This window comes from Mastomys coucha, unplaced genomic scaffold (assembly GCF_008632895.1).
Source record: "Mastomys coucha isolate ucsf_1 unplaced genomic scaffold, UCSF_Mcou_1 pScaffold13, whole genome shotgun sequence".
In the NCBI taxonomy this organism is placed as follows: domain Eukaryota; kingdom Metazoa; phylum Chordata; class Mammalia; order Rodentia; family Muridae; genus Mastomys; species Mastomys coucha.
In genome coordinates, this window is record NW_022196895.1 from 9133894 (window position 1) to 9144159 (window position 10266).

Genomic DNA, 10266 nt, shown 5'->3' on the forward strand with positions numbered 1-10266 from the left:
TTGGCCCTGGCATTCCCCTACACTAGGACACAGAACCTTCACAGGGCCAAGGTCCTCTCCTCCCATTGATGACTGACTTGGCCTTCTTCTGCTATATGTATGCTGCTGGAGCCATGAATGCCCCCATGTGTACTCTTTGGTTGGGGTTTTAGTCCCTGGGAGCTCTGAGGGTACTAGTTAGTTCATATTGTTGTTTGTCCTAAGGGGCTGCAAACCCATCAGCTCCTTGGGTCCTTTCTCTAGCTCCTTCACTGGGGACCCTGTACTCAGTCGAATTGATGGCTGTGAGCCTCTACTTCTGTATTAGTCGGGTACTGTCAGAGCCTCTCAGGAGACAGCTATATCAGGCTCCTGTCAGCCAGCACTATCCACAGTAGTGTCTAGATTTGATGATTGAATAAAAAAAAAACTACTCTCAATTTTAATTTAAAAAAAAACAAGCAATAAAACTTATGTTAAAAAATTCTAAATTCTATTTGTGTCTAGGCATAGCTACTCTTTGAACATAATGTTATGAGAGACTTGGTGATTGTAAACATAGAACTTTAACTATCTCTGTTTGCTAATCTACAAAACAGCCTGGCTTCAACTAAGAGGCATGTCGGCCATTGAGAGCTCCAGGACCATTCCCTGAGTCGGTCTCTACATGTCCGATTTCACAAAGGGACAGCCCTTGTCCCTGCTCAGTGTGATTCAGTGGTTCATGCTACTGTCTCCTTAACCTTTCGTTGTGTTTTAAAACAAATTGCTTTGTAGGAGTTCCAGTCTCTCCTGACTACACGCCGAGGCCAGAAGACCCAGTAGCCGGTAATATAAAAGGCAAGTAGGGTCATTTTGCTTTAATGTCCTTGAGAATATTGTGTTCCATTCCCTTCTGGCTTCTGAGCACACTGCCAAGTCCAGTCGAAGTTCTGGAGTTCTGTGGGGCTCTTGCAGACGTCTCCTGGACATTCTTGATTGCAGTTTATCTTTTGAAAGGGCACTATCCAATTCAAGGACACTAGATAGAGTTTGGATTATAGATTACTAGTTTGCTCAAAAACCTTTCATTGTAGCCTCTCTGTCATGCTGGGCCCCCTGTCCCACCCACAGGGACTGAGTGCAAGTCCTCTATCTGGGGATAATCCCAGGAAGAGTAGGGCACAAGAGAGAAGGGCTTGGCGGGAGCAGGTGCATTAGCCAGGCCTGTTAAGGTACCTGGGCTGCACACCCCTGGACGGTATCAGGGAATGAAGCAAGACTCACTTAGGAAGGCAGTGACCTTAGTACCTTGGGGAAAGCTGCTTCCACAGCGTGGCCTGCAGAAGGCTGGGAGCACGGCAGCCAGAAACAGGTGCCCTGGACACAGAGCAGCGGGTGTGTTTAGGGATCATCCTTTGGGGTGGAAAAGTGAGTTGGAACAGAGGATTTGACGCAGCACCTACAGAATAATCCTTTGTTCCACAAGTTTCTCTGTTAGTATCAAAACACTAATCTGGTTTCTAAAAGCTTATTAGTGCACAAAGAAAAATTCTCAGAATCTGAGAGCTTCTATTTCTGTGGGGTTTGCTGGGATAGAGGTGGGAACTCAGAACTCAAACAAATATAGATATTTAGACACACACACACACACACACACACACACACACACACACACACACACACGCACACACGCGCACACACACACACACAAAAGCACACATGCAAGCACACACATACCACACACACAAAACAAGCAAAATTATGTTTCTATTGTGCTACTTTGCTTTCTGTTGCTGGACCACGATGTTAGATAAAATCAGCTTATAAGGAGGAAAGTGCATGCTCTGTCGGTCCCTGTTGCTTTGGGCATGTTGAGGCACAGTGCATGGTGGGAGAGGCCTGTTCACCTCAGGGCAGCCAGGAAACAAGCAGGAAGAGGTGGGGTCCAATTTCTTCTTTGAGGGCACATCCCAGTGACCTCAATTCTTTTAACCATGTCCTGCCTGCCCCTCAAATATTCCACCACTTCTGGATAGTGTCTTTCCTGCCCAAGGGTACCAGGAGGCCTGATGCTTGGGGCTCAAGACACTCGGTGAGGGGTGGGAAGGGTGTGTAGTTTGAGGTGTGTGAGCACCAAAGCCCCTGTTCTGCATCTGGGCGGGAACTCTGCAGTCATAGAGTAACTCGAGCTCTGGGCTGCCTGTGGAGTGCTGTCTGGGAAAATATGTTAGAGGGTTGGGGAAAGCAAGGTTTACAAATTGAAACAGTCATGCAAAGAGGGAGAGCAGAGTCCTCAGGGTAGGTTGTCCGCTAAGCGAAAAGCCTAGGTGTGACAGCATGGTTAGGAAAGGAAGAGTGGCTGGGAAGGGAAGTGTCAGAGCCTTATGGCAGCCTTTGTCAGATACTGTGAAAGATTAGTATTTGGCATGAGATAGAGTTCTGCACAGAGACCTTACATGCACAGGGTCCTTACGGTGCTGTGCTGAGAACAAATTGCAGGGGAGAAAGACAGTGCAGAGACCCAGTGGGAGGCTACCACAGTCATCCAGGAGGAAATGGTGGCAACTGAGACCATCAGTGGAGGTGACAGCAGAGGGGCAGGTGCTAGATGTCATCCCCAGAGAGAGCCGACCGGCCTTGAAAGAGGATTTCTACATTGGAGACATACTATGTGATGAAGAGAAGACTCCAGGTTGACTCCAGGATGCTGGAGCTGTACACCCAGAGGGGAGAAGCTGCCCTTTATTGAAACGAAAACGCTACCAACCAAATGTGGTCTGCATGAGTGGGAGCAGCCCAGGTGGGGACAACCACAGACACTTGTGGAAGCATTCTGTACTCTCATTGTTTCTCATTTGCTCTGTGAAATAAGAAGCAAATGTGTTGGAGCAGGGAATGAGGAAGGTGAAGAGGGCTTGATGCGGAGGAGGAAGGCAGGAGTGTGAGCTTAGCAAATGTCACAGGACTGCGGGGTGGCACCAGGGGCTCACTCAGTCAGTTATAGCTGGCTTTCTGCCTTAGTGCCACCTTCTGCTGTACCCACTCCTGACTTCTCTGACCAAGCCAGGGAGCTGTGTGCCAGCATTGGGCACATGGGATGGTGGTTACATTTAGTAACTCTCTTAGTGTGGAGGGTCTGTGGTGTGATACCCATAGCAGGAACCAGCAGGCATTTCCTTAAATATTTTGTACATTAACTAGACTGGAACTTAGAACAGAAACCTTGGAAACACACAAGAATGTCTAGATCTCCCACTGATAGCCCATTTACAATAATCTCCTTGTTCTTCAATTTCTCCTTCTTTCAGAGGAGGCTTGTGGTGACCTCAGAAAGATGGGTAATAGAGCTTGGAGAGGAGTTCAGACGTCTGCTACAAAATGCTAGGGAAACCTTGAAACATGGCCTGGTGGAAAATAAGTGTTAGCAGAGTTATGTGTGAGAATTCAAAGACTCAGTGGTCCACTGCAGGTTGCTGGCTTATTGATTCATTTTAATTATTTACTTTTATGTTTATATGTCTATATGAATCTGTGTACATGCATGTGTATGTGCATTGTGTATGCATGCACTCCCATGTGCACATCTCTATCTCGTGGCATTGGGAGTATAAGCATGCATTCCAGCGCCTGGAGTTTTCCATGGCTACTAGGGCTCAAACTCAGCCCTCATGCCTATGCAGCACCCTAGGGTTCAAACTCAGCCCTCATGGCTATGCAGCACCCACTTTACTGACTGATCTCCCCAGCCCTGTTAATCCATTCTGAAAAACACCAGGTTTGGGACTTACTTACTGGCAGAGCATATTGGGTGTACAAATTTATAAGCTACCAGCAGATGCAGAACACTGGATGAAGCTGGACTTCCTCTTACCCTTAGGGATTCTGAAGGCCTGTAGAAGATTTTGTATTCCTATTTATAGTAGCTCTTAGCTAGACATGTGCTTTAAGATCCTTTGCTTTAAAGATAGGCATACACACACGTACATACGTACACACATATACATAGATACACACATACACATGCACACACACACATACACATGCACACACACACATACACACGGACACACACCCATACATGCCCCCTTCCCCACATCCCAAGCAAAAGTATTGTACTAGAAACTTGTATCACCAGCCAAGACTGAGTCAAACACCCAGGGACACAAAGAATTGATTGTATCATATGCAGACTTACTAAAGATAAAAAATATATTTTAAAAAATGCATCTTAAGAGACAATGGGTCAAGTTCTTGCCATGCAAACAGAAACATCCATGTTTGGGCCCCCAGACTCTGTGTAGAGCAGCACATATATCTGTGATCCAGTGTTTCTCTGATGAGACAGGAGGTGGGGACAGTAGAATCCCATGAAGCTTATGGACCAGCTTAGTGTAAGTAGAGGAGATGAGGCTCTATCTCAAAGAAGGTAGGCGGCAAAGGCCAACACTTGAGGATTTTCTTTGATCTCCACACATAGGGTAGCCCAGATGCACCACCCCCACACAACATGCATACACATTATATGCACAGCTTCTCACACCAATGTTACAAGGATGTGTGTACATTGTTTATACAGAGAAGAAGAGGGAGAGGGTCATTAGATTTAATGCCTTATAGAAGTATATTATTAGTATAGGTATTATAGTAAGTATAGGTATTATAAGTAGTCTTGCTGTCATTTAAAGTGTATAGAGGAAACGCACATATAGGTTGTATAGGCTATATATACTGTGTCATTTGAGCTGAAGAACTTGAGCCTCTAGGGACTTTAAAATTCACAAGGATGAGGGTATGCCCTGTTGGAACTAAGGAATGACCACACTTACTCTCCAGACAGTGGAGACTCCAGTCAGGGTACTGTATGCACATTTGACGCTTCATAGACTTCTCTTTATCTCACAACTGGGCATTATTAGGGTTTTCCAGATGGGGGAGCATGTTATATTTACTTGAGCATTATCACTAGGAAGTAGATGTGTGACAGACACTTGACTAAGGTTCCCTTTAGAAGCGATCAAGGGAGGTCTACTATTTCCTTGGCGCGAATCCTCAAGGACAGCAAGTGTGTAGAGCCCTCTAGTCCTCCAAGTTCAAGGACCAGTGAGAAGGAAAGCCAAAGCTCTCAAAGCCCGTGTGTCTACTTTATCAGGGAAATCAAGGCAATCTGGGCTGACTGTAGAGCAGTTCATCAGAGCTGCAAACAGGCCTGGACCTGTCTTATTACTGGGGGGAGAATTCCTAAAGAGAGTATGAGAAGGTTTACAATTTCCCATCCATTTTGTAAGGAATTGCTGCTTGCTATTGTCAAGGTCCTAAGTCAGGCCAGTGGCTGGGGCTAGGGGATGTGTGCATGCTTCCCTGGGGGCTCCCCTCTCCAGGCTGGGCATTTTACCTGGCAGGTGGGCTGGGCTATGACTGAGGGCTGGAGACCTTGCAGCCATGGCTTGGAAACAGACAAATGGATAATGATAACACTACCTGGGGCTCTGCTGATAAAATAGAGCTGGAGGGATGATGTGTATGACGGAATTACAGGCTTGGCTTTGGAGCACAGTCTCCATTCTTTCAGCTTTGATGAGGTGCTGCCCACTGCACATTCTCTGCTCCCAGCAGCTCCCAGTCCACAGGAGACACGGACAGGTGGACAGTCAGAAGAGCAGGAGCTAAGGTCGATGAGCAGGAAGAACCCAGAGCCAAGAGAGCAAGAAGGTCTATTCTGTAGCTGGGTGGCTGGGAGGAAAGAAGGACGAAAGGGAAGGGGGCAGGGAAGGCAGATGTAGGTAGGTAGGAAGTCTGGCTTCCCCAGAACATGGAGGAAGACATTTGAGATGAATCTTGGAACATAAAGAACAATTAGTTAAGCAGAGAAGCATTGAAGAAGAGTCATGGGGTGGGACTGGGTTAGGAAGGGGTTCGCAAGCAGGAAGGCCACTGGGCTGGACTGTGGGGAGGGTGGAAGTTTGGGGAGCAGGAGGACTTTGAGGGGGTGAGAAAAAGATCTGAGTGGATGGATTCAAATATGCAAGTTTGCAGCACACACGCAGCCAGGCCTCGTGGAAGGGCACCGTCGCCACTAGCAAACACTGCTGATCTGCGTATTTATGATGACAATCTCACAGCAGCTGACTAGAAAACATTCTGAGTAGGGTGCATCTTTTTCTAATTTGTGTGAAAGGTCATGTGGCTCGCTGTGGCTTGGAATATTTGAAATGCTCTTCTCTGTCCCAAATATGAAGGACCTTGTGTTGAGTCCTAAGGATCTGTGTCACCACCAAGAGACTTAACACTGGGAAGTAATTTAAAAAGGAGGAAGTTTGACAAGATTGCTAGTGGCACCAGCATGGGATAATTTAGAAGGGTGAGACAGGGTGCAGAGGCTTGGAGATGGCTCAGTGTGTGAAGACGTTTGCTGCCAAGCCTGGTGACGTGAGTTTGATTTCTGGATCCCACATGGCAGAAAGAGAACTGACTTTCTACCTCTGACTTCTACACATAAATAATAAATCGATGCAACAGGTCCCTAAAATAAGACAAAAAACAAAAAAACAAAACAAAACAACAACAACAAAAAACAAACAAATAAACAAAAAAACCCGATGAGGCTCTGAACTCTAAACTCTCATAGGAGATGAGGATTCAAGGGACTTTTCTGAGGGGAAATGACTGTGACCTAGTGAAGAGATGGGGATTTTCTTCTTCTTTTTTCTGTTTCAGTTATAATTGGGATTCCCTGAATTTAGATGCTAGGGAAACTCCAAGCTCCTCAAAGTCTCCAGTGCCTAGTTTAACCGCAAGACTGTCACTCACCGTGACATGTTCCCCTTCGTGTGACCTTCTCAGCCTGCAGAGCTGTGTCCGTTGGTCTCCTGTGTGACTCCAGTGAGAAGCTGAGAGCGTGTCACTCGGTCCAGTCTCAGCTCCAAGCTTCTCTTGTCATGAATGTGCCTTTGGTCGCTTCTGCAGAGGAAGAAAGACTTGGTTCTATCCTAGCTTCTGTGGCGAAACCTCAGAGCTGAACCAGCATAGGCAAGGTTAACAGGACAGTATATTTCCATGTGTGCACAGCCATCCCCAGAAAGAACAAAGAACCAATGAAAGTGTCAGGTCCCCAAACTTGTAGAGAACAAAATATACAAAGAACAACAGATCGCGGCGGTCTGACAAGATCAGGGAGCCTGTTCTGGGGCAGGGAACTGGGAGACCGTGGTTAGGAAATACACAGGCAATAAAGGAAGACAGGAGCTACTTCTGCAGATTGGTTTGTATAGATTGGTTTCAGTCACCTTCCGGTCTCTGGCCTTGCGAACGTTCTTTTCCTGGTTCGGAAGGGGTGCCTTTCTCATGGGAAGTGACCCGGCCTGCTTTAGGTAAATGGAGGAGACTGGACCTTCCTGGAACTGTTGTCCAGTGCATTTGGCTCAAAATAATCAGTGTACATACCAAAGTACAAAAAGTACCAAAGGGTATTATTTGCTACTCTGTGTCTGCAGGGAATAAGTTTCAAAACCCTCTCTCTCAGATAACCCAGATCTGCAGATGCTCATGCCTTATGTAAAATGCACATTATTCATGTAACCTATATGCATCCTTCTGTGTTACCACACTACTAAAAATATCTAAAACAAATGCTATTTAAGTTGTTACCACTATGTCATGTACGGTGGCTGTTCTCCACCTGAGTCCAAGACCCCTTTGGGGGTTGAGCAGCCTCTCACAGGGGTCCACTGTGAAGACCCCTGGAAAGCACAGATATTTATATTATAATTCATAACAGTAGAAGAATTACAGTTCGAAGTACCAATGAAAATAAATAATTTTATGGTTTGGGTCACCACAACACTAGCTAGGAACTATATTAAAGGGTCACAGTATTAGGAAGGTTGAGAACAACTGAATAATAAATAAAGTCTGGACATACTCACTCCAGACACAGTTGTTTCCTGAATGATTTCAATCCTTAGCTGGTAGAGTCTGAAGGCATGGAGCCTGCCACTACAGAGTCTGCTCCATGTCCTAGACCCCCACTCCCAAAACTCTGCTTGTCAAATTGAACAACTGTCAGATTTAAGTGTGAACAGTCAGAGGTCATGAAGATACTGTAATGCTGTTCTCATTTCCTCTTGTACTTATTCCTAATTATCATGTTAGAAAAATGACTCTGCAAAGTTGTCATCCACTTTTTATCTGAAAGGTTTAGGGCAAAGGGGAAGAGGAAGGATCTAGAAAACTTAAGATCATTATCTAGTTTAGCCCTTGCAGAGAATTTTCCAATATACATGAGTCGAGTCCTTCTTTTGTGAGTAGAAGGGCTCAGCTAAATCTCTGAGTCAGCCAGGATAGATTTAAATGTCAACATAACAGATAGGATTGCAAATGTTTGCTGTATGCAATTGATTTGAATAAGTACCTTAATGTAGAATAGACCCTGAAACTTGCTTTCAGAATTGTTTTCAGTTTGCATTTTTAGCACGATAAAATAAATGTTCTGTTTGTTTGTTTTTAAATCAGGCCGGCTTGGGCACACATACTGTCTTCCTGGCCCTGGGACCTACAGCAAGTTAGCATTTCGGAGTGCCGCTTCCTTTTCCTATAATTAGTGTTATAATGATGTATAAAAAGAGTTATTTTTTCAGACAAGTGTTAAGTTACTGCTCAGACCCAGAGAGGTGGGTGAGGATGTGCCTACCTTTTAGGTCTGAGTTCTGATTGAGTGGCTTACCCTCAGCATAGGAAGACCATTAGCCCCTACCTGTCCAGGGCACTGAGGGAAAGAAGAGGGGGCAGCAAATCCATGAAGTTGCTCTGAAAGGGTGTAAGGCAAACCATGAGCTGTGGCTGCCTGTGGATCTGACCTCTGACCTGTGGCCACATCTCCTCATTGAGGATGGACGAATGTTCCCTAGTCAGTCCTTTGCCCAGCAAGACTGCTGTGCACAAAGCCAGGTAGCATGAAATATACCGATGTGCTTCACTGTCCCCATGGGAGCTCCTGGCTGCCCCTCCCTTCAGCCTACTCCAGGGATCCAGGGACTCTAGACCCACTAGTCAGAGCAAGTGGGCCATATGAATATCTGGCCTTGGAGCTTTAAGACTGGAGCAAGGAGCCACAGGCCAAGGCCTGCTGAGGGGGTCACTCACACCAATTCATTGCTGGGTTCCTCGGTTCCTATGCTCCAGCTTAGGACTGCCATCCATGCCGCTAAGAGTTACTCTCTCTGTGTTTCTGTGTATATGTTGAGCACAGGGGAACTGTACCATCTGCTCTGGGGTCAGGGTATGCAGGGGACCCTAAGCCTAAAACACAAACCCAGACCAAAAGGGGTCAAGGGCTTTGGCTTCCATTTCTTCCCTCTCTCTCAATATGGCCACCCTCCTTGGACATTATAAGGAATTTGTGATGAACCATCTTCTTCATATTCTTTTTTGGATACCCACATAGTTGGTCCATAAAGGAGGCTCCCTGCAGGGCTCCAGCCATAACTCAAACGTGCTTAGGCCGGCCGACACAGTGTAGGAAACAGTGCTTAGCAATCTGGTCTTCTGCAAAACCAGCCTTGATCACCCTGAATCATTGTTGATGGCCACAGGCTGGTTAGCAGTAACGTCACCCCTGAATCTTGTTGATGGCCACAGGCTGGTTAGCAGTGACGTCACCCCTGAATCTTGTTGATGGCCACAGGCTGGTTAGCAGTGACGTCATCCCTGAATCATTGTTGATGGCCGCAGGCTGGCTAGCAGTGACATCACAGGCCAAGCCAGTCCTGCCCAGCAGATGGGCTGCAGGAGGACCTGCACAGACAGGAATCCCAGTGTGCCAATGCACCCCCATGTGTTCTTTCCTTTGACTATAAAGTGAATGCCTATCTTACAAGGCTGGTGCTTAACTTTGTTATTCACAATGGAGTCAAACAAGGAGCTTGGTTTGTTGTTGTTGTTTTGGTTTGTTTGCTTGTTTGTTTTTTGTTTTTCCAGACAGGGTTTCTCTGTGTAGCCCTGGCTGTCCTGGAACTCACTCTGTAGACCAGGCTGGCCTCAAACTCAGAAATCCACCTGCCTCTGCCTCCCAAGTGCTAGGATTAAAGGTGTGCACCACCACTGCCCAGCCAGCTTGTTTTTGAGAAATGTCATTTATTGAGAAGTACCTGATGGCACCTGGGTCCCATGGTGGTGGCAAAGGGTCCAAGCTAACAGAGTTTTCACTCCTCTGTAATGAAAGATCACCCCAAACATAGTTTAACAACCAAAGGTCTTTCCTTCAAGTCCACAACCTGCAGGCAGTGCTGCTGTGCTTGCTGGGGGGGGGGG

The 10266-nt window shown here is 46.4% G+C and overlaps 1 protein-coding gene across 1 annotated transcript in view; it reads left to right on the forward strand.

Moving 5' to 3' along the window:
• Lama3 (laminin subunit alpha 3) overlaps window positions 1-10266 on the forward strand; it is a 234943-nt gene that overhangs the window by 69414 nt on the left and 155263 nt on the right. Inside the window, exon 11 of the mRNA XM_031364992.1 lies at window positions 757-819. Coding sequence (XP_031220852.1) covers window positions 757-819 — 63 coding nt within the window. The remainder of the gene's footprint in view (window positions 1-756; window positions 820-10266) is intronic.